This window comes from Coffea arabica, chromosome 10c, assembly GCF_036785885.1.
Source record: "Coffea arabica cultivar ET-39 chromosome 10c, Coffea Arabica ET-39 HiFi, whole genome shotgun sequence".
Lineage (NCBI taxonomy): Eukaryota > Viridiplantae > Streptophyta > Magnoliopsida > Gentianales > Rubiaceae > Coffea > Coffea arabica.
The window spans coordinates 27,012,834-27,037,615 of NC_092329.1; the positions used below are offsets into that span (position 1 = coordinate 27,012,834).

Below are 24,782 nucleotides of genomic sequence, written 5' to 3' on the forward strand. Positions count from 1 at the left end.
AACTCACACTTGCTGAATTTGGCATACAGTTTCTGCTCCCTTAATATTTGCAAGACTATCTCCAAGTGCTTAACATGTTTCTCTCGAGTCTTAGAGTATATCAAGATATCATCGATGAAAACCACTACAAATTGATCCAGATACTTCTTAAAGACTCTCTGCATTAAATCCATGAATGCCGCTGGTGCATTAGTTAAACCAAAAGGCATGACTGCGAACTCAAAATGTCCATATCTCGTACTAAAAGCAGTCTTGGGTATATCCTCCTTCTTAATCTTTAACTGATAATACCCTTGCCTCAAATCCAGCTTAGAGAAAACTACTGACCCTTGCAGTTGGTTGAACAAACTATCTATCAACGGTAGAGGGTATTTATTCTTAATTGTAATCTCATTTAACCCTCGGTAATCGATACATAACTCAAGCTTCCGTCCTTTTTCTTAACAAATAGAACGGGTGCTCCCTATGGTGAATCACTCTCCTTCACAAAACCTTTCTCCAAGAGGTCTTGCAGTTGGATTTTCAACTCCTTTAGCTCGGCAGGAGCCATACGGTACGGAGTCTTAGAGATTGGAGCCGTTCCAAGCACCAAGTCAATTTTAAACTCCACTTCTCTCTCCGGCGGTAAGGTCTTTAGTTCTTCGGGGAACACATCTGGAAATTCCCGTACCACTGGTACATCTTCTAACTTCACTTGATCACTGGGAGCATTAATCAAGAAGGCTAAGAAACCTTGAGCTCCTTTTGACAACATTTTCCTCGCCCGTATTCCTGAGATCATAGCAGATGATGCTAACCTACCCTTAACATCTAACCTCAGGGTTGCTTCTCCAGGTATATAGAATTCTACCACTTTCGCTCGGCAATCAAGCTTAGCATGATACTGGCCTAGGAAATCCATTCCTATGATAACATCGTACCTCTTTATGTCCAGACTGATTAGATCCACTAGCATTTTACGCTCTCCAATCCAGAATTCACAATTCTTATAGGCTAAGCTAGCGATTATCTTCTTATTACCCATTGGTGTCCTAACTTCAAGATCGAAGGGTAATCTAACACGTCTCACATCTATTCCCGACATAAATGATGGATTTACGAATGAATGAGTTGCACCAGGGTCAATTAACACTTTAGCTAATCGATGAAAAATGGGGAGAGTACCTTCCACGACTTCCGAGGAATCAGGTACAGGTTGGTCATCTATAGCATACACCCTGGCAGGGACTGTTGGCCGGCTCTCTCCAGAAGTGTTTGGTCTAGCGTTTGGAGTACTCCCTTCCTGCATTTTTGGACATCTAGAAATTTGGTGCTCGCTACTTCCGCATCTCAAAAACTTTCCTTGTTTCTTCCAGCAACCATCTATAGTATGGCCAGGTTTCTTACAATATGCACAATTCGCTTGGGGAATTATTGTTCGGCCTCCTTGCGAGGTATTCCTAGGTTGCCCCCTTCCAATCGGTCCCACTCTAGTTCCATTATTTCGTCCCCCTGTATTCCTTGCCCCGGTTCCTTTTGCTTGTGCGCCTCGTGGTGCTCCAGGACTAGTCACTCCACTGGTTCCTCGGCCCACTTGGCCTGAAAAGATTTCACTTGAGCCCTAACTACTTCAACTCTTTGGGCTTTTTCGACGACATCTGCAAAAGTATCTATCCTCACGGCAGCTAAACCTTCCTGTACTTCTACATTCAGTCCCTGCACAAACCTTCTGACTCGCCTTTGCTCCGTGGTTACCAATTCAGGAGCAAAACGGGATAGCTTTGTGAACTGGACTTCATATTCGGCAACACTCATCGCCCCTTGCTTACATTTTAGGAAGTCATCCTCTCTCTTCTCTTGGATGAGAGGTGGAAGAAATTTGGCATTGAACTCCCTTGTGAAGTTTGCCCAAGTCCTTGGAGTATGATTCCTGTCCCAGTTAATCCTAACCAGATTCCACCAGGAGCGAGCAGCTCCCTCAAACTGGAATGCGGCGAAAGTCACCTGTCGCTCTTCCGTGTAATTTAAAGCTGCGAAGATGTCGGAGATTCTCTCCCACCATCCCTCAGCTATCTCCGGTTCGGGTCCTCAGTAGAATTTAGGAGGTCCAAACTTCAGAAACCTCTCCAGTGCCCAATCCTCGGAATCGGTTGGGCCTCCTTGGCGGTGCACTGGCCCAGAGGCTTGATGTTCAGTCAAACGCTATAAGACGTCAGTAATACGGTTAATTGCGGTGGCCACTTGATCTCCGGCCACTCCCTCTTGCCCTTGGTCTCGATTGACCTCGGGTTCCCTATCACCACCTACTTCCGGGTGTTGTCTAGTGGGTCTCCCACGGCTCCTTCCTATCACTTGGCGATCCATGGCCTAATTATGCCTATTACTGAAGGGTAAGACAATTAGGCAAAAATTTTATTTATATTTAATTATTATGATTCTTTATGTGATTAAAATCAACATGGAAGTGGAGGAAAAGGAAATGAAACACTTAACATATATTTCTGCGGAACAGTCATACAATTAACAAGTTGGAACATTTCCAAAAGTAAGGCACATAAGTTAGCAAAAATACATACAGATAATCCCTTAAACAAAAATTAGGGATATGGTGCCTCGGAAGCAAGTCATTCACCTAGACAAAATTTGATGACTTGACTAATGTCCCTTTTTCTGGTCCTACATATCTAATACTATCAAGTCAACCTAATCTAACCCTCAGCAGGGCTATCAGGAGCAACGTCCTCAGCCGGATCCTCCTCTGGATCCTCCTCCGCGCCTGCCTGCTCGTTACCCTGAAGGTAACTAATGGCCTCGTCCATTAGCATAGCAGCATCAGCCCTGATGCCAGCACTCCTATCACGGATCCCCTCAGCTAGTCGGGTCACCCTAGACCTCTGTCGCTCTATCTCCAAACGAGCAGCCTCCAGCATATTATGCTCAGTAGCTAGCCTAATCTCCAAATCGGCTATGCGGTCGAACTGGGTATCCACCATGATACTCAGCTCCTCCACATCCTGGGTCAAGGTGTGGTTAGTGTCCCACAAGTGACGGCGCTCATCATCAAGGGATAACACCAAGGCGTTGGGATACGCGTACGTGGCTCTACACTGGCATCTAGGGTGCCTATCAGCAGGTGAGTATCGAACTCGGTCTCCTCCACCTCGAGGCCTATAGGAAATGGATCTTAGCGGCTCTACATGTCCATTAGCCTCGCTACTACCATTAGCATGGCCGTTACCATTCTCCATACCTGCAAAATAATCCATACTTAAAGGTTAGAACTTAAATAGCTAACCGGATCGTATATTACTTAAGGTATTTCTAATGGTCTCAATTCTTATTCCTAGAGAGGATTAGGGTTTCTAACACACCTAATATGTCTTTCAAATAACTTTTCTAACCTAGGCTCTGATACCACCTGTGGCGACCCCACTTCCCCCTAAGGCGAACCAAAGGGTTGGCGGGCCGTCTGCCCAACTCTCGCCAGGACTCACGCAAGCATTCTAACCCAAATCCTTTCGAAGAATAACCTGATCTATTACAAAACAATTTTCCCGAAGAAGACCGTCACTAAAACCACATTAACTTCAGAGATAGCAGTGATTTAAAATAGCCAATCGAATTTCTTAAAACGTCCCACGTGCTACATACCAAGGTATAAAGTCGTACCAATCCGGATAGATAATTACATACATCACTAATACAAACTTACAAGCCAAACACTCGAATTAGGGTTTACACATTTTCCAATTTCAAGTGGCAATCCAAAATAAAAGTACATTATCCCAATTAACGCATTACAGCCCACAAAATAAGTCATAGTATTCAAATACATTCCAAAAAGAAAACATGAGTAAGTTTCAAAACTTTCAATTTCCAGAACCTGTTAAGGAAAAAAAATAACGTTGGGTGAGCTAAAACTCAGTGGTGCCCCAAAACATGCAATCACGTAAATCAAACAGCGAGTAATAACTTAACCAAATTGAACAGTTAGGAAAACGTATAACAGCACAAGGTAGGATTCATGGGCTCTCAGGAGCCATTTTCCTCGCTTGATCACCATTTATCGTAGTTGACCCTCCGTCAACTCTCACTACTTATGATCCACGTAGAGTGTCTCATTTTGTTACCTAACCCGTCACCATTCATACCCCTGTCCCGGGCTCGAACACCGACTAAGGAAGCAGTATACTCGAGATATACCCTTAGATAATTGGAAGCAGTATACTTGCGTATACCCTTAGATAATTGGGAGCAGTATACTTTAGTATACCCTCAGGAAATTGGTCGAGGGATTTACCCAGCGACATTTTCGTAGTTGGATTCAGAAGTCGAGGGATTCACCCAATGACGCAACTACATTTAGATTCAAGGATTCATGAGAAATATGTTTCGCGCAAGTCACCACTCGAACGGCTAGTGCGATAAAGTACACACAGCTCACTTCGATGGATCAAAAACTAGTTTTGCAAATTATCACATATCGAGTCAAGAAAGCACTTTAACCAAGTAAGCATAGAACAGGTAGGGACACTCACCAAGAGTGAAGTTCAGATATCAAGTTGGGAATCGAATTCCGCGTCCTCGCAATATCTTAAAAATCAAAATTTGAAACTATAAGTCCTCTATTCAATTTTTAAGCTTGTACGTATTGTGGATTATCTAATATTTTACTAGTTAACCTTCTCAAAGTAATTTCAAAAATCTACTTGGGTGGAAGTTTGACAAAAGTAGAAAAAAAATGTTTCTTATAGTTTTCCTGGAAATACTTTTCCTTATAAAAGGGTAACTAGTATTATTTTCTTGAAATAAGTCGACAAACCACTTGATTTCAGGGCTAGAAAGATACTTTGAAAGATTTCTTTAAAGTTACGGTACATGCAAAATTTGTCATTAAAACTATTTTACCTAAAATAAGGTTTCTCGCCGAGCAAGTTTCTATGCTTTTAACTAAAATTATTAAAACTCGTATTTTGGAACTTTTCCTATAGTCAACTAGCCAAGAACAATTCTTAGAGAAAAGAAAAGAAGTAAAACAAAGCCTAGAGTTTTAGAAAATAGGGAAATCATTTTCTAAAGGTAATAAGGCTAGTTTAAGCTTGAAGGAAGAAATATCGAGTTGGCAAGGTTTAGAAAATCCCTACACGAAGTTTCTAACTTTAACATACAGTGCTAAGTTTTATCGCACCATACAAGAGTGAAGATATATTTAAATAGCTTGCTTAAAACTTTCTCAAGTTCACAGGACCAAAACGGATTTCTTACGAATCCGATTTGCAAGCACGTAATATTTCAGATTCAACAATATAACAAACTAACATTTCCAATAGAAATCTCACTAGGGCTTCATCAATCATTAGCCCTAGATTTCCACAGATTCAATTCTGATCAAGAATAAAATGAATGACCAAGGCTTCGTCAACCATTAGCACTTGGTTTTGGCAAGCTCATATCACATCTTAACTAAATAAAAACGAAGGTAAGGCCTCCAAGAATTTCCAGCAATTAAAGTTCATCACACTTTAATATTTATAAAATCATTCAAATGGCCAAGGGCTTCATCAATCATTAGCCCTTGACAAACATCAATCACTTCCAACCACAATTCAATCAAGAATTCAAACCACAAATAAGCTAAATGTTCGATCCAAGTCAAAAATTCAGTTTCATGAAGAAACAGGACATTCCAGCAGGACAGCCTACTTTGAGGAGTCACGGACAGCAGTACACATGGAGGAAAAATATGAAATTTCTACAAAACAAAGGCCCATGATTCTAGTTTCAAATGCCACTAACGGCACCTTAAACGGATTTTCCTACACCAAGATATAAGCATTTTACTGAGACTGGTCAGTGAAATCCGAAAATCTGGAAACTCATTTTTCACTTGTGAAAAACTCCTTTTTCTCTTTTAACACCATAAGGTTTTTATTCAAACCATCCATACATTTCTTATAGAACTCTAAAACAACATATTCCATGCATTTCCAACCATTAGGTTTCAAAGAAACATTTCAAAACCAAGCTGAGATTCTAACCCAACCTTCGGCTATCACAAAAGAAATTCCAGCATTTATATACCAACATTTTTGGTTCCATCTTTCAATATATCCAATATTTCATTGCTATACAACTTACACAACTTAAAATTTACATCTCTTATGTATTTCTAAACCATTATATTCCAAGGGAAAAATAAAGTAAATTTCCAGAAACCAATTAAAATTTCCAAAGACAAACTGAAAATTCTGGTTCATACCCCTCGGCTATCAACACTTTTCCAGCACTTAGGGTTTTATAAATCCAACTTTTCTTTGGCTAAAACATGGTTTTAGATTCTCAAATTCGTCATGTGAACCTTTGGCTAGCTAATTAACATTTCTGGTTCAAAATCGAATTCGAATAACAACTTCAACATCCCAAAAATCCAGAAATCTGTCCAGCTAGTCACGGATGAACTTGCATGAAGAAATTTTCTGTTTTCATTTTATTTTCTTGGTTAGCCGAGCTACTTAGCCTTATGCAAGACTTAATTACCTTATTATTAGTGAGGTAATCACATTCACCAGTTTAAATTGTTACCAAATAAACAGATTAGTGCTGCCTTTTCATTTCAGTTACTCGGCAGTCCATTTCTTTCCAAATCAAGGTGTCTTATGCTTCTAATGAAATCATCCAATAACACAAATCAACATGCAAAGCCACCTAAAGGATTTACTTATCATATCCAGTTCAGAACAGGTTCGGTCAGCAGCCATAAACATCTACAAATCCAGAAATTCCTACAACTACTCTCGGATGATCTTGCATGTAGCAGGTTTCTTGTTCATCTTTATTTTTTTTTCCTGAGTTAAACCCGTTAAGTATCCACATGCAGAGTTTAATCATCTTGAAATTTACTAGTTAAACATGGTTAGAGGCTCAAAACAGCAAAATTAGACCAAATTAAGTGGCATTAATCCAGTCAGATTCTCGGCAGAAATTTTTACTTCCAAAACAGATTTTTCCACAACTTTGATTTCATCATCCGACTGCACAAACAACAAATGCAAGCCCTGATACAGCTTCATCTACCAGCAAATAACTATTCTAAGACTCGAATTTACCTCAGCTAGGAACTCAGCTCACGCACAAGAAAGCTATGAAATTTTCCTCTCTCGGCTCGCGCACACTATCTGGTCCTGATTTTTGGTTTGCAGCTGGAGTGGTGTTGCGGTGAAGATGGTTGCAACTGGAATGGTGTTGCGGTGAAGATGGTTGCAGCTGGTGGAGGTTGAAAGGGAAACGGATGAGACTCACGCACGACCTCTCCCTCTCTTCCTTCAACTTACAGACAGAACCAGAAAGTTTGTTTTGCAGCTCGCGAATTTCCCTCTCTCGATTTGTAGAGTGCGGCTCTCCCTCACTCTCTCCCTTTGTCGACAATAGCAAGGCAGAGTAGAAGTGCAGTGGTGGTTTGGAATATGAAATGAAGAGGAAGAGGTATGGTGCCGCTGTTTTGAGAAGAGATTGAGTGTTGAGATGGTTAAAATTCCTATTGGTCGGATGGTGCGGTGATTGTAATGCTGTCAGAGGGATTGTTTGGTTTTGCATGGAAATGTTGTGGTTGTAAGGGCATTTTAGTCTTTTCACTTTGCTTCCTAACCTCTACTTAAATTCTCCATTCTAACTTAACTCCAAAAGTTATCCCCAAGTGTGATTTGAAAGCCTAATTATACACTAGTCATGCAAGACTTTAATTATCGTAATTTCATGCCTTGAGTATGTTTCGCATACTTGTATAATATTTATCTAAAATTCATTGATTTCGTCTTACCATGAAAAATTTCCTTTTAACCTATAATGCTAGCAACTAATTGGAATTAATCATTGAGTTTCGAGTAATTTATTTTAAAGTAATAAGATTAATCGGCTCAAGTATCATTAATTTTGCATAAATGAATTTAAGTATTCTAACATTTTATGTTAAGGCGAAAAATATAATCTAACTCTAAAGATATTAATTTAGTCTAGCAAAACCAAGAAATTTCATAACTTAGGAAAATTATATTTTTTTTTCACATAAACCTATTTTTACGTACTTAATTGCGAACAAGTAAAAGTAATACTAGAAATTATTAAGGAATAAAAGAAATGCAAATGAAACATGCACTGGTTTATATATATTTTCAGGGTTCTCACACCTTAGGCTTTGCCTTTTCCCTCATCAAATGTGACCCCCGATCCCTTTCTTTGGTTCCGTAGACCTAAAATTCTTTAAAAAGGGTTTGTTTACTTTTCTTTTCCAAAAATCACTTTTTTGGGTGACTTGGTACACCCTAACTCTATACCAAGTGGCGACTCCTTTTCTATCTAAAACTCTTTGTTTGGCCAAACTGTCGCATTTCACAATCCCACGGCCTTTTATTTTCACTTTCACACACGTTCACAAACATATCCCACACACTATTCACACACATTCAAAAAGTGAGGCGCGACAATTTGCATTACGGCATGGTTGCTCCTCCTTGAGGCCTTGATTCGTAAGATTCTGACTTACGCTTCTTCGTCGATTTCAGCCATGAGTACCTGCACAGAGGCTTGCCAAAGTACAACATGCACTTTATTTTAAAACATTGCAACTACTACTCATGGAAAGAGCAGTGTGATTGATTTGAAAGTCTTGCTTGACTTTTTGATGAAATCCTCAAATGGACTATAAAAAATTTGCCCCCTGTGTGGGCTTATTTCATGAAATCTCACAAATAAAAAAAATTTGCCTCGGTGTGGGCTCCTTTGATTGCAAAAATTTGTTCAGATGATTCCCCATTTATTTGAACAAAGAGAAATCGCACTTTCTAAAACTTAGAAAATAATCATATGTATAATGTGAAGAAATTTGAACGTTGAGTTTGAACCTATTCAGAAATTTCATGATGAATCTCTCAGAATAACACCAAATTACAGAAGATTTCTTCCTCACTTTTAGCATCTGTGCTTAGAGTAGCGGGTCACCACTTCTTGTTGGCTCATCTTTCAGGACCAATCAAGTGGGGTGTTATTTCTGATTTGGAAATGGGAGGTCAAGGTTTGTCTTATTCTTGTGCCCAAATTGTATGTAATCCCTTCAATACCACATCTTAGTGAAAGCAAAGAGTTTGTCACCCTCATTTTTTAAGGAAATCTAGTCAACATATAAGCTTTATAAGCTTGCAACAATATGGGTAGAAACGATAGCTAAACATGTGAATACAGGTAGAAACGATAGCTAAACATGTGAAAACTAGTTATACCCTTATGATCACAAATGATTGACTTCTTGTGAGAACCCGTAAAACCCTAATTATTTTCCTAGGGTTTATTTCCCCTTAATTGCATGTTTTCTGCATTTTCTGGCTTAGAAATATTTTCTTAGTGGATTTTATGAGCAATTATAGTTTTAAGATGATTTTTCTAGCATTGGAGAAATTTTAGAAAATTAAGAGTAAATAGTGGACGTGGGACCCACTAGTGCGAAAGTTCGAAAAAATTCGGCCAATAAGGTTAAGTTTCGGATACTGTGTAAAATTTATCGGGTGTTAAATGATAAGTAGAGTGTGTGAAATGATTGATGTGAGAGAGGAAAGAAAGGATAGGAATGCATTGAATAAGGTGCCACATGTCACCTTCTTATTGGTTAGGACTTAAGAAACACTATTCATACTTTTGACTATTTTTTTGACTAAGTGTTAAATACTTCAAAAATCATAAAAATTCACCATTTCTTACCTTGTGTTGGCCGACCATCCCAAGCTCAAGAAGGAGGAGAACTTCATCATTTTTCAAGCTTCCAATTGGTCCAAAATCCACCAAATCAAGTGTTTAAGTTAGTTTTACTCCATACAATCTTTTCTTTTGGTGATATTGGTTGGTTTATTGAAACTTTTTGGAAGAGCTAAGGTGCCCATCATCTTCCTCTCTCTTGTTATTAGGTGAGTGATGCTTCAACCTCTCCCCTATAGTTAATGATGGTTATTTTGTGCTTAATGGTGGCATGAGTGTTGAAATATATGATTTGTTTCTTGATTTGAATATGAATGGGATGTTGTGGCCTTGTATGATGAATTGTAAAGGTTGAAAATGACTCTAGTGAGTGTGAATTGATGATAAATGCAATCAATTTTGGATTGAGAGTGAAATTTGGAAAGTTAGGGTTCTTAAATCCCCAATTCTGTCCGGTTTTGGATCATAGGGTTAGAGGCCGAATTTGACTTTGATCAAAACATGAAAGTTTTAGGTATTGATGTGTTTGAGGTGCCTGTAAAATTTCAGGTCATTTGGATTAATGTAGAATGAGTTATGACGAAATTACTGTAGCTGTTCTGCTTTGGACAGAATGCGAAAACTGCGATAGTAATTGGCTATTTTGACTGGAATTGGTTTGGATTTTGGAGTTGGTGTCTTCTGATGAAATGTAGCTGGATGACTTAGCTAACTTATGCCTTTGGAATTTCGGCATTTGGACTTGTATGGACTGAGATATACCGATTACAGTTTTCTGTGTTTTGCAAACCTGTTTTGGTAATTCTGGTATAGTATTTGGCATTTTCGAACTAGTTAAGCTAGGAACTGGATTGAGTGACCTTCTACATTGTTGTATCCCTGTTTCATAGTTTCGAAACGGTGGGTCTTACACCCCCATCCGATAACCGTAGAGAATTTTACACCATTACCACATAATAAGGGCAAAACAGTTTTCTATTTGGGGGCCAAGACTAAGGCCATTTTCTAATTTCTGGTTTGCTATTATGCTCATTTATGCATATGAAACCCTATTGGGGTTGTGTTTAGCATTGCTATATGACTCGTTATCGAGTCTCATTGCATTTGTTGCGTGATTCTAGGGCGTGACGATAGCTCACGACGTCTTGGTGACCACGGTGTATGAAACACCACTTTCTCACTTGGTGAGTATACTACTCACTAAATGGTTACTATGTGGCTTTGCTAAATGTTTATGTGATGCCTTGAAGGCTTACTTGCATATTGGAATTGATTAAGGTGAGGGTGTACTTGACCGCCCTCACCTCTTTTGATATTGTCACTGAATGGCTACCGTTTTATTGCATTACTGAACTTGATATATTGGTTGGTGAATTCCATTTCATGGAAACTGAATTGATGTCGTTTGGACGATGTCCAACGGCCTTACTGCATTACTGAGCTCAACCCCGTTTGGTAGTCAATTGGATCGAGCCGGCGAGGGCTTGGTCGTGAAGATTGAATTGCCACGGGGACTGTACTGGGGAACCTTGTGGTAATGAGACCCTTGGTTCCGGTAAACTCGAGTATTACCAAAAACTACTGAAATGAAGTGCGGGCCCGGTTGGGGTATGTTAGGTGGAAGGATTGGAAGTAAAGGGTGGTCTACGGTTTGGTACTTTTAACATTGACGGAGAGTCAATGAGGTTGGATCAAGATTGCAAGCGTGGAAATGGGCTCTTGAGAGCCGACCGTATCCTTTTACCGTTTTGCTTCATTGCTTAATTGTGCACTTTAAATGAAAGTTCATTCTTATATGACTTTGATTGCTTTGGGTGGTATACCACTGGGCTTTAGCTCATTCCGTGTTATTTGTTTTCCTTACAGGGTGATAATTACTTTTGAGAATGGATTGGATAGTCAATTGCCGAATTGAGCATGTAAATGTCTTTTGTATTGCTCTTGAAGTGAAACCCTAATGTATAACGGGTTCATTTCCTTTTGATAGGCAAATCGAATATGTACTTCCTTAGTGAATGGTTTTGGCTTGCCGTTGTGGCTTGTAAATGGCTAATGTTATGTTGTATATGTATTTCGATGCTTGGTTGGGTTTCGGACGGGTCGGTTACTATTCATGGCCGACTCTGGAGTTCGTTTCTTTTATTTTGGGATATTTTGCCCTTTTGCCTTGTTGCGCGCGTTATAAGTTTCAAACGTGATAGATCGCTTTATACTGCACCGTTAGTCCTGGCGAGAGCTGGGCAGGCAGTCCGCTAACCTCTTTGGTTCGCCTTAGGGGAAGGTGGGGCTGTCACACTTCTTATGAGCATAATCCTCACTTTGGGTTGCCATGAAGGATAAGTCAGTGATGGACTTTATAAGCTTATAATGCGGCTTGAAAACGATAGTTAAAGAATAAGACTTTCAAGGATATTGCACCGAAGATCGCATTTTTTCCAAAATTGCCTCTATTTTGAACTTAAAGATCTTAGACTTTGTTTGCATTTTCTCATCATTCACCAGGGACTTCAGCGTCGAATCTTTTTGCATTTTTCTTTGCATTCATTTTGTTTGCCTTTTCTTTTCTTTTCAAATGTGCCCTTACGGATTTTCACATGATGAGCAGTGTCAACCTCATCTAATGAATTCAGAAATACATCTAAAAAATTTCTCGGCATCAGTATATGAGCATCACTTGCCAATTAGAAAATTTCTTGATAGAGATATTGCAAAGAACATAAGTCAGGGCTTTCAGCTTTTGTAATGGGGTCAGGTGGGGTGCTTAGAAAAGTTAAGGTTTGAAGGTGAATTTCTGAAAGTGGTTTAAATGATCAGAGATCGCATTATTGCATCAACCCTCTTTTAGGGTTAAATCATAATATGCCCCAGTTTATTCTCAATTGAGGCTCTTTTCTCTTTCATTTTGTTCTCTTTTTTCAGCCTTCTGCCATTCTTTTGAACTTTTCCAAAATTTGCCCCAGTTTATGCTCAACCAAGGTTCTCTTTTTTCCTTTTTCTTTCGATTTCGTTGCTTTATCACTTTTCACCTCTTGGGACTTTTCTTTCTTTTTCAAGTCAAACTTGCCCCAGTGTAGGGTTTGCGATTCTCAGAGGTTGCCAAACGAAGTAATTTATTCTGAAGGCTCAAAAGGGATAACTAGAGATAGAATGTTTGATTGGAAAAGAAGAGGGTCTGACTTTTATTCCGCTCCTTACATCAACTCTGAAAGGAAAATTTTCATTAATGCGAATTTTTTTTTTCATGCATCTGAATCAATTAACCGAGGATGACTTCCGTTCATCCACATCCGTGAAACATAGAGGATCCGCCGGACAACTTTTCTTTCTTTTATCTTTCTCTCTTTTCTTTTCTCTCTTTTTCCTTTTTCCTTTTTTCCTCTTTTTTTTTCTCAAAATTGAAGCCCAGGTAGAATAAATTTTCCCATTCGAGGTTCTCTCTTTCTTTTAATTTTAGCATTTTGCTTTTTCTCCTTTTTGGGAAAATTCTCCAATCTCTTTCCCCAATGTGGGGTGTGATCATAGGTGCTTTGAAAAGAACCACTGATTTTAGCTCAAATGAGGATGCAAGGGGTAAAACAGTGTTTAGATTGTAGAAACGATGGCCAAAACATCATTCTTACGCTTCATGACAACCAAAGTAACGAATTGCTCATTGAGAATCCATTCCCTTTTGAAAATTTTCCAATGTAGGGTAGTGATCATTAAGGCTCTTATTTGAAAACGAAATTATTCTTTTTAGAGGCTCAAATGGGAGAGCAAATGATAAAATCTGTATGGATAGAGAATCGAACGCTTGAAGTATCATTTCAAAATTTCAAAACAAACGAGGATAATGCACCATTTTGCTTTCACTGAGATGTAAATTGAATGTAATTGGACACAGTTGGCATTTTCAAGCCAAGGTTGCCCCAATTTGCAATTTATCAATCAATGTGACTGATTTTATTTTGGGGTGCTTTTGTGAAGGAGAAAAGGTATCTCATTGGGCCTTTTGAGTGACCGATCAGTTTGAGTGGCTTCTTTTTAATTCTGGGCACTCTTATTGTACAGTTTGGATCACTAATCTTGTGAATTTCCGGACAAGAGGTTGCAAAAATCTCAACTTGGTTTTATTTCTTAAAATTCATCATGAAATCTCCAATGAGCAAAAGAAAGAATGAAATGTACATGATTATATACAAAACAATAATTGTCTAAAACTTTATTGCTGAAAAAGTTTAAAACAAAATTTCTCGTTCAATTATAATACAAATGAGAAGACAAAAACTTCTACAGTGCTCCCCATACATACTTTTGTCTTCTTTCCTTTTGGAAAAAAATGTATTAACAAAATCAAATAAACAGAATTTTCCTTTGAAAAATAATTACAAAATCTCTCAGAGACTTTAGCCTAGAGCTTTTAGATGGATCTTCTATGTTTTTATTGTAGGATCTGCCCAAGAATCAAATAATATTTGTAGTTCTCAAATTTTAGCAGACATAGGAAAATATTTTCACCTTATTAAAGCATTTTTGTGAATGCAGGGGAGGGGGGAAACAAAAGAAAAATACCCCGAGTTAGTAGGTAAAACTACAAAATTGGTATGCATGTCCTATGTTGGAGCCCTTTTATGCCAAGAGTAGGCCTAGTATGAAAATGCAATCTTCTAGGGTAGGCACTATACCATACCTGATGAATCCGATCAACTGATTGAGTGAAAAAAAATGATTTGAAAACTTGGCCAATTGGAGTGAGAAGAGACATTTGTTTGAAAAAAATGAGAACAAAGTCCGAATGGATTGCTTGCTTTGATCAACATATGATATGTGAAAGGGAGCTTACTCTTGAAAGGATGGCAATGTCTTGGCTAATTTATTCAGTGAACCTTAAACTTAAACCCTAAAGGGAATAAACAAGTCAAATGGATAAGATGAAATTGATGATTTATTCAAAATTGACTAGATTACCTTAAAAGGGTAAAATGGTCAAATGCATTGAATGAAATTTAATTATTTATTCAAAATTGAATGTATAACCCTAAAAATGAATTAAACTAATCAAATGAATTGAATGAAATCAATTGACCAAACAGATCGAGTGAAATAATGATTTATTCAGAATTAACCGAATTGCCCTAAAAATAGGTAAACTGGTCAAATGAATTGAATGAGATTTGATTTATTCAAAATTGATCGGATCACCCTAAAAAAAGGGTAGATTGGTCAAATGGATTGAATGAAACTTGATTTATTCAAAATCGATTTGATTGCCCTAAAAATGGGTGAATCGGCCAAATGAATAAAATGGGGTTAATGATTTATTCAAAAATGATTAGATTGCCATAAAATTGAATGAATTGACAAAATGGATTGGATGAAATTGATGAATAAAATGGTCCAATGGATTGAAAGAAATTGATGATTTATTCAAAAAATTGATCGAATTGTCTACCCATTAGTAGTTTCAAGAAAATCATTGCGATGCATTAGTCTATGAGCCTCTTAAAATCAAATTCTGGCCTCAATTTATTTATCGTCTCAATAGTGAGGAATTATTTGTGAATTTCTTCAAGTCAATGTCCTTTAAGCAAGGGATTTTTACCAACTATGTTGACAATGTCCAAAAGATGATTGTTAGATGCTCATATTCTAATGTTCAAAAATTGCTTTGCCGTCTTCGAAAGATCAGATCCTACCTTACCTCGTGCACTACCCCTTCGGATGGTACAAAATGTAAACGTGCAAGTTTTATTGGATTAAATATCCGAGACACAGGGCCATTCATTCCTAATACGGGATCCCCTAAATGGCATTTCCTCTAAGGTGGATGCATGATGCCAGTGTATTAAAGCGATAAAACATGCAATTCGAAATGAAATATGACCTAAGGAACCCTTTATATGCCAGGGTAGGCCTAAAATGATATGCCATTAATTTACGAATGAAATATACCAGAATTTCTAAACGTGCAATAGTCTATCTATAAGGGCAGGTCCTAAAAGAGGATCATGCCAGACCTCTTATTTCCTAATGTTTGTGAATGCAAAAGACAAGAGACAAGGAAACGTCAGTTCAACACATAATCACATAACACGTTGGACAATTAGATGATATAAAAAGCAGCAAAGATAAATAAGGAAAGAGGGGTGAGATCCCTCCCTTCGTGCCTAGTGTCCCTAATAGGGTAAGGTCGACTCTACCCTAGGTAATTCTAATATGGATGCATGAGGTTTGGCTCACTAATGCATCTAGACTCAATAAGGCTTCGGCTCCCAAGCTTTCAGACCTAAAGGCGAAGGGTCATCACTCCCAGGGCCTTCGATCGGCGGCTCGAGTGATCCCTTAGGTAGCGCTATGGGCGCAGAGCACACCATCCGCCTACCCAAGGCAATCGATCCTAATCCTACAAAGAGGTGTGGGAAACGCCCACGAAAAAAGAGAAAAATGGGGTGACTAAAACTAGGCATGCACGTATGAAATGCTTCGTTTGGAGGGGAGGGATCGAGAACTAATGCGAGGCTCTAAGGTAATATCCCCCCTCCCAAATGCAATGCAAAGCGCGAGATCACATCACATAAATCATTCATCCATCAAATCAATCGTACGCAAATGTGTGAGGGAGTGAGTTGATACGCGCGAGATGCAAAATCCTAAAGAGGAAAAATGCGACCCTAAACATCCAAATGCGATATATAAAAAAGGTTAAAGGAAGAAAAAGATTGACTAAATCAAATTTGCTCGGACTCTCTAAGTCCCCAGTGGAGTCGCCAGCTGTCGCGCCCCATTTTTTAAATAAAGAAAAATAAAAAGACGAGTTTAGAACAAATGACTTTTGATTCGATTTTTGATTGAAAAATGAATTTTTGATTATGGAAAAGCATAGGTCTAAATGGGACTTGAAAATGCGACGATTTGATCCAAAATATAGTTTAAAAAGGGTTTTTAAATGAAAAATGGAGTCGCCACTTGGTATAGAGTTAAAGTGTACCAAGTCACCTAAAAATGAATTTTTAAAGAAAAAAGTAGAAAAATCCTTTTTAAACGACTCCAAGTCTACGAAAATCAGAGAAAAAGATTCGGGAGTCACATTTGAAGAAAGGGAAGGCAAGGATAAGAATCCAAGGCACCCTTTCAACCTAGCCAAGGCTAGTTGCACGATTTAGTCAAAGATTTTCTTATTTTAACCTAAAAATTTATTACATTTGGATGTTATATATGAATGCAAACCCTAGACCTAGGAGGGTGTCGGGGGGTCAAAATATCTCTTCAAAGCTCGAATGGTGCCAATCACATTAATTGTGACGCCCAATAGGGACTCTTTGAAGAGGTCACGAATAATGCAAGTCATGAGATTCGAAAGAAAGGAAAAGTAAAGAAAATAATAATATACAAATGTGTATAACCTAAAGGAAGGCATCATATCGGGTGCGGGGAACTAATGTTCGTGACTCGAATGTTCCCTTTAATAGAGAGAATACGAGCGTGCTAAGATTAGAAAAGTCAAACTCGTCCATATCCCATATCCAAGGGGTTACTCCCTAACTTATGCAAGCAAATGAACTAGTCTAAAATGAGAATGCAGCCCTAAATGTGTAGGGCAAAGGTTAGGGGAGCATGCAAAAGGTGAAACTACTAAAATGCATGAAATGTAATGAAGGCATGCAATTATGAACTAGCGAGGCGGACGGCCCTATTGGGTCTAGCATTGGACTAGCCCTTTATTAACGCTCATTCACAAGCATTGGACTTGTGAGAGTTCGAGGGGGAAAAGACCATGACTAGCATTGGACAAGCCACGACAACGTGCATCCCATTCACATAATCAGATATAATATCAAAGCAAATAGACATGCGAGGCACATAGTTTCACATAGCACATTTTCACATAAGCATGCTTATCTAGATGCAATGCCCTAAGAAAGCGGTAACACATAGCACGTAAGCATGTACATCACACAAAACAAATAAAGCGAATAAAACCCTAACTATTACATTCGGGGAGCCCTACTACAAATCTAAAAAGGGGAAATAAATAAATAATTAAAATAAATACCTAACTATTACAAATTTGGCATTCATGTGCCTTTCGAATGATCAAATTGAACTAAAAATAAACATATAAAGCCAATAAAGCAAATGAATAAATAAATGGAATGAATAAAAAAACATTCAAGAGGCATACAATCAAACATGTAAAGTCACATAGGGCACGTAGAGTCAAATAAAGTAAGAAATAAGGGATTAGGGTATACCTCCCTTGAATTGGGGCCCCAACGGAGTGAAACCACTTATTTACCCTCCAAAATAAAAGAAAAGATCAAGGTACCAATTTATTTGGAAAAATTAAAGAAAATATGCAAGACACAAACTCACTTGGTTATAAAGCCCTTAAAATTATGAATTAAGTGCAATTTAAACAAAACATGGTGGTTAATTGAAGTAAGCAAGCAATGAAGTTACAAAATTAAAGCTGCCAAGGACTAAATTGCAAATATCAGAAAGTTTTAGGGTCTAATCACAATTTCCAGAACTTTTGGGGCAAAATTGAAGGAAAGATAAAGCTCAAGGATCAATTTGTAAATTGTAGCAAGGACCCAATTGAAAGCCTTTATAAAGGTCTTAGGGTCAAATTTGGAGTCCTAAAAACTTTGGGGTTAAATCACAAAGAAAGGGGGAAACTGGGGACGAGAGTTATAAATTAATCATCTTCTCCAAATGAGCTCAACATCAGACCGCATTTCAGCTTTCTTTCGGTCAGCAACATCAGAAATTTAGTTTCAATTCCAAGCATTCTCAATCAGACAATGAAACCCACAAGAATTCCCCTCCCAACCTTAATTCGAATTCATATGATGGAAGCGAAAGGAACGGCAAAATGTAAGGCAGCAATGCACCAAAAATTCTCAAATGTGAGGAAAGGAACTGAACTTGATGACTTGTTCATTTTCCTCACATAAAACTACAGATGAATCGCTTTCAGGAAGAATTTCTAATGTGACATTTCGTTGAATCATAAAAATAGACATTAAGATTTCACTGTCCTTTTGCCTAATTGATGTTATAATCCGTCCCAAAAATTATCAGCAAACCCAATCAAATTACTCTTACACAACAGAAATTATATACGTCACATGAGTGGTAGACACCAAAAGGAGATAAACTATGGGTTTCAATCGAGCATTTCATCGAACACCAGACGGGTATTGAAAAATTCAGTGATTTTTGTTCAATTGATGCCATAACTAGCCCAAAAATTTTTGTCAGAAAACAAAACAAAATATCCCAACCAATCCATAAAGCATGCTCGGTCAAAATTGTGGACAAGCCACAAAGAAAATTCAAGAAATCATCCTCTGTTTTAAGCTTAAAAAATATGAACTTGAACAGAAAAATGAATTTCAAAGAAAAAGGATCTCTTACCGCATATATTTTCTCGGCAAAGATTTACCGATGGCGGTGGACTCCGACGAGGTGGGGGTGGTGGCTCCTCGTTAGTGCAGCAGCTCCGGCTGCTCTGTTTTTCGCAGCCTCTGTTTCTTGCCGAAGCCTTTCTTGCTTGCTCCCTTGCTTGGATAGACATCTTCTTATCTGAGTTGCGTATGTCTGCCGGAATGGACTCTTTTCAGCATTCAAGTCTTCAAATTGAACAAGGCCGAGTTCGCCAAGGTAATCTGTGGTGAGGTGAGCGGACTCGGCGGGGATGATGAGTTGGACCAGATGCATCGGCTCTGACCTCATCAGATCCATTGGCGGGCAACATCCTCCTCCACGCCGCTCTGCCATCATCTACATCCCCCTTCTCGATTCTTCTCTATGTCTCTCTCTATCTTCCTTCTTAGCTCTGTTTTTTCTTAGTCCGCTGCACTTTTCCTCTCTTCCCCAGATTCAACCGTCACCCCTCCTCCTTCTACTCTCTCTCGCGTTTTTCTTTGTTTTCTATTTTTAGCCGTCCTTCTCCCTGGAATCCCCCCGTGAGCTTTTTCTGCGTTTTTCTCTCCAGCCGTCACAACTCTCCGCTCTCCCCCTTTTCCTTTTGTTGCTTTTCTAAAACCTAGCCGTCCCCCGATGCCCCTGGCTGCGTTTCTTTCCCAGCTTTTTTGTATCAGAAACTCTCTCCTGAACCCTAGTATCCAAGGCACGGAAAAACTCCATCTTGTTTTTGCATTTTTTTACAGCCTTAGATTTTCATGTTTTTTGATAAACCTTAGATCGAGCCAAGTGTCTTTTGTTGGGATCATCAGACGGAGGAGAAAATTAAGTAAACAATGGAGCCCCAGAAAATTTTGTGTATCTGCCTTTTGCAGGAAAAAAAATAAGGAAGGGTTTTGATGCTATGCTCCTCATGGTACATGAGCCCGTCACTTTTTCTTTCCATTTCCATCATTTTCATTTCTCTTTTTTTTCTTTTCTCTTTTCTCTTTTTTTTTAAAATTAGTATGAGGACAAAAATAAAAATAAAATAAAAATAAAACCCTAGAATTGAAACAAATAAACCTATTAAATTAATTAAACTAAGAAATCAAAAATTTGGTGTCTACAGTTTGCCCCTCTTTGTCTGAGTTTTGGAAAAACTTGAGACAAAGAAGTAGACACCAAATACTCACCTGTGTCATTCGGCTGCGAATGTCTCGAACGACGGACACTTTATAAATGGGGACTGACCCCTTTGACAAAATTTTAAAATGGGACTGACCCAGACATGAAATTTAAAACGGGACTGAACCGAACAAAATTTAAAAGCATGGGACTGACCCGAATAAAACTTAAAATCATGGGACTGACCCGAATAAAATTTGAAATCATGGGACTGACCCGAATAAAATTTAAAATCATGAGAATTTCGAATCAATCACGCTGTTCCTTTTATTGCTTTATCTCTTTGTATTGATTTGATACAATGTGTGGTGGTTCTTTTCAAAAGCACCTACGATCGCACCCCACATTGGGGAGGGAGATTGGAGAATTTTCGCAAAAGGGGAAAAAAATGCTAAAATTAAAAGAAAAAAGGAAATCACAAATTGGAGAAACTTGATTCTACCTGGGCTTCAATTTTGAGGAAAAAAGAGAAGAAAAGAGAGAAAGAGAAAAAAGAAGGAAGGGTGTCCGGCGAATCACCCATGTTTCACAGATGTGGATGAGCGAGAGTCTTCCTCAGTCAGTTAATTCAGGTACATGCAAAAATCTCGTATTAATGAAAATTTTCCTTTCAGAGTTAATGTAAGGAACGGATTAAAAGTCAGACCCTCTTCTTTTCCAATCAAACATTCTATCTCTAGTTATCCCTTTTGAGCCTTTAGAATAAATTACTTCGTTTGGCAACCTCTGAGAATCGCAAACCCCACACTGGGGCAAGTTTTAGTTGAAAAAGAAAAAAAAGTCCCAAGAGGTGAAAAGTGATAAAGCAAAAAAATCAAAAGAAAAAAAAAGAAAAGAGAATCTCGGTTGAGCATAAACTGTGGCAAATTTTTTGAAAAGTCCAAAAGAATGGCAGAAAGCCGAAAAAGAGAACAAAATGAAAGAGAAAAGAGCCTCAATTGAGAATAAATTGGGGCAATTTTTGATTTAACCCTAAAGTAGGGTTGGCGCAATAATGCGATCTCAGATCATTTAAACCACTTTTGAAGTTTGCTTTCAAGCCTTAACCTTTTCCAAGCACCTCACCTGACCCCATTACAAAAATCGGAAGTCCTGACTTCTGTTCTTTGCAATATCTCTGTCAAGAAATTTTCTAATTGGCAAGTGATGCTCATGCAAAGGAATTTTTTAGATGTATTTCTGAATTGATTAGGTGTGAGGTTGACACTGCTCTTCGTGTGAAAACTCACAAGGACACATTTGAAAAGAAAAAAGAAAAACAAATGCAAAAGAAAAATGCAAAAAGATTCGATGTTGAAGTCCCTGTTGAGTAATGATAAAAAGTCAAACAAAATCTAAGATCTTTGAGTTCAAAATAGGGGCAATTTTGGAAAAATGCGATCTTCAGTGCAATGTCCTTGAAAGTCTTATTCTTTAACTATCGTTTTCAAGCTACATTACAAGCTCATAAAATCCATCGCTGACTTATCCCTCATGACAACTCGAAGTAAGGATTACGCTCATAAGAAATCCATCAATCATTTGTGATCATAAGGGTATAACCAGTTTTCATATGTTTAGCTATCGTTTCTACCCATATGTTGCAAGCTTAAAGCTTGTATGTTGACTAAGTTTTCTTAAGAAATGAGGGTGACAAACTCTTTGTTTTCACTATGATGTGATATTGAATGGTTTACATACAATTTTGGGCACAAGAACAAGACAAATCTTGACTTCTCCCATTTCCTTAGCCACCTCAAAAATTAGAAATAAAGCCACTTGACTGATCCTAAAAGATGAGCCAACAAGAAATGGTGACCCATTACCCAAAGCATCAATGCTAAAGTGAGGAAGAAATCTTTTGTAATTTGGCATTATTTTGAGAAATTCATCATGACATTTTCTGTATGAGTTTAAACAAGACGTTCAATTTTCTTCACATTATACAGGAAACACAGTTTCTTGCTTTATTCAAATAAATGGAGAGGCATCCAAACCAATTTTTGCAATCAAATGGGCCCACACTGGGGCAAAGTTTTTATTTGTTTGTGAGATTTCACAAAATAAGCCCACACTGGGGCAGATTTTTTGTGATACATTTGGAAATTTCGAATCAATCACGCTACTTCTTTCATGAGTAGCAGTTGCATTAATTTTCAAAATAAGAAATGCACCGAAGATCGCATTTGGATGTTTAGGGTCGCATTTTTCCTTTTTAGGATTTTGCATCTCGCGCGTATCAACTCACTTCCTCACACATTTGCGTACGATTGATTTGATGGATGAATGATTTATGTGATGTGATCTCGCGCTTTGCATTGCATTTGGGTGGGGGAATATTACCTTAGAGTCTCGCGTTGGTTCTCGATCCCTTTCCTCCAAACGAAGCACTTCATACGTGTATGCCTAGTTTTAGTCACCCAATTTTTCTCTTTTTTCGTGGGCATTTCCCACACCTTCTTGTAGGATTAGGATCGATTGCCTTGAGTAGGCGGATGGTGTGCTCTGCGCCCATAGCGCTACCTAAGGGATTATTCGAGCCGCCGATCGAAGGCCCTGGGAGTGATGACCCTTCGCCTTTAGGTCTGAAGGTTTGGGAGCCGAAGCCTTATTGAGTCTAGATGCATTAGTGAGCCAAACCTCATGCATCCATATTAGAATTGCCTAGGGTAGAGTCGACCTTACCCTATTAAGGACATTAGGCACGAGGGGAGGGATCTCACCCCTCTTTTCTTATTTGTCTTTGTTGCTTTTTATATCATCTAATTGTCCAACGTGTTATGTGATTATGTGTTGAACTAACGTTTCATTGTCTCTTGTCTTTTGCATTCACAAACGTTAGGAAAATAAGAGGTCTGGCATGATTCTCTTTTAGGACCTACCCTTATAGATAGGCTATTGCGCGTTTAGAAATTTTGGTATATTTCATTCGTAAATTAATAATGGCATATCATTGTAGGCCTACCGTGGCGTATAAAGGGTTCCTTAGGTCATATTTCATTTCGAATTGCATGTTTTATCGCTTTAATACACTGGCATCATGCATCCACCTTAGAGGGAATGCCATTTAGGGGATCCCGTATTAGGAATAAACCGCCATGTGTCTCGAATATATAATCCAATAAGACTTGCACGTTTACATTTTGTATTATCCAAAGGGGTAGTGCACAAGGTAAGGTAGGATCTGATCATTTTCATAGAGCAATCTTTGGAATATGAGCGTCTAACAATCATCTTTTGGCCATTTTATCAAAGTCGGTAAAAATCCCTTGCTTAAAGGACCTTAATTTGAAGAAATTCACAAATAATTCCTCACTATTGAGACAATAAATATATTGCGGCCAAATCTTGATTTTAGGAGGCTCATGGACTAATGCATGGCAATGAATTTTTGAAAATTACCAATGGGTAGACAATTCAATCAATTTTTGAAATAAACCATCAATTTCATTCAATTCATTTGACCAATACCCTTTTTGGGTGATCTGGTCGATTTTTGAATAAATCATTAACTCCATTTCATTCATTTGGCCAATTCACCCATTTTTAGGGCGATCGAACCGATTTGGAATAAATCAAGTTTCATTCAATCCATTTGACCAATCTACCCTTTTTAGGGTGATTTGATTAATTTTGGATAAATTAAATTTCATTCAATTCATTTGATTGGTTTACCCATTTTTAGGGTAATCTTATTGATTTTGAATAAGTCATCAATTTCGTCCGATCCATTTGACTAGTTTACCTATTTTTTAGGACAATTCGGTTGAATTTGAATAAATCCTCATTTCACTCGATCTGTTTGATCAATTGATTTCATTCAATTCATTTGATTAGTTTAATTCATTTTTAGGGTTATCTATTCAATTTTCAATAAATAATCAAATTTCATTCAATGAATTTGACCATTTTACCCCTTTTGGCACATCATGCGTCGATCGAAGCAAGCAATCTATTCGAACTTTGTTCTCATTTTTTTAGGACAAATGTCTCTTCTCATTCCAATTGATCAAATTTTTCAAATTATTTTTCACTCAATCAATTGATCGGATACATCAGGTATTGTATAGTGCCTACCCTAGAGGATTGCATTTTCATTCTAGGCCTACCCTTGGCATAAAAGGGCTCCCCCATAGGACATGTATACCGATTTTACAATTTTGCTTACTAATTCTGGGTATTTTTTCTTTTATTTTTCCCCCCTCCCATGCATTTATAAAAAATGTTTTAATAAGGTGAAAATATTTTTCTATGTCTGCTAAAATTTGAGAACTACAAGTATTATTTGATTCTTGGGCAGATCCTACAATGAAAACATGGAAGATCCATCTAAAAGCTCTAGGCTAAAGCCTCTGAGAGATTTCATAATTGTTTTTCAAAGAAAAATTCTGTATATTTGACTTGTTAATACATTTTTGTCCCAAAAGAAAGAGAGACGAAAAGTGTATATGTGGAGCTCTTTAGAAGTTTTTCTCTTCTCATTTGTATTATAATTGAATGAGCAATTT

At 38.0% G+C, this 24,782-nt stretch overlaps 1 protein-coding gene across 1 annotated transcript; it reads right to left on the reverse strand.

Annotated features, from left to right (window-relative positions):
* Positions 1 to 463: 463 nt before the first annotated feature.
* Positions 464 to 1,288, reverse strand: LOC140015880 (uncharacterized). Its single transcript, XM_072068708.1, has one exon. The coding sequence runs from the start codon at positions 1,286 to 1,288 to the stop codon at positions 464 to 466; it is 825 nt and encodes a 274-aa protein (XP_071924809.1).
* Positions 1,289 to 24,782: the final 23,494 nt, after the last annotated feature.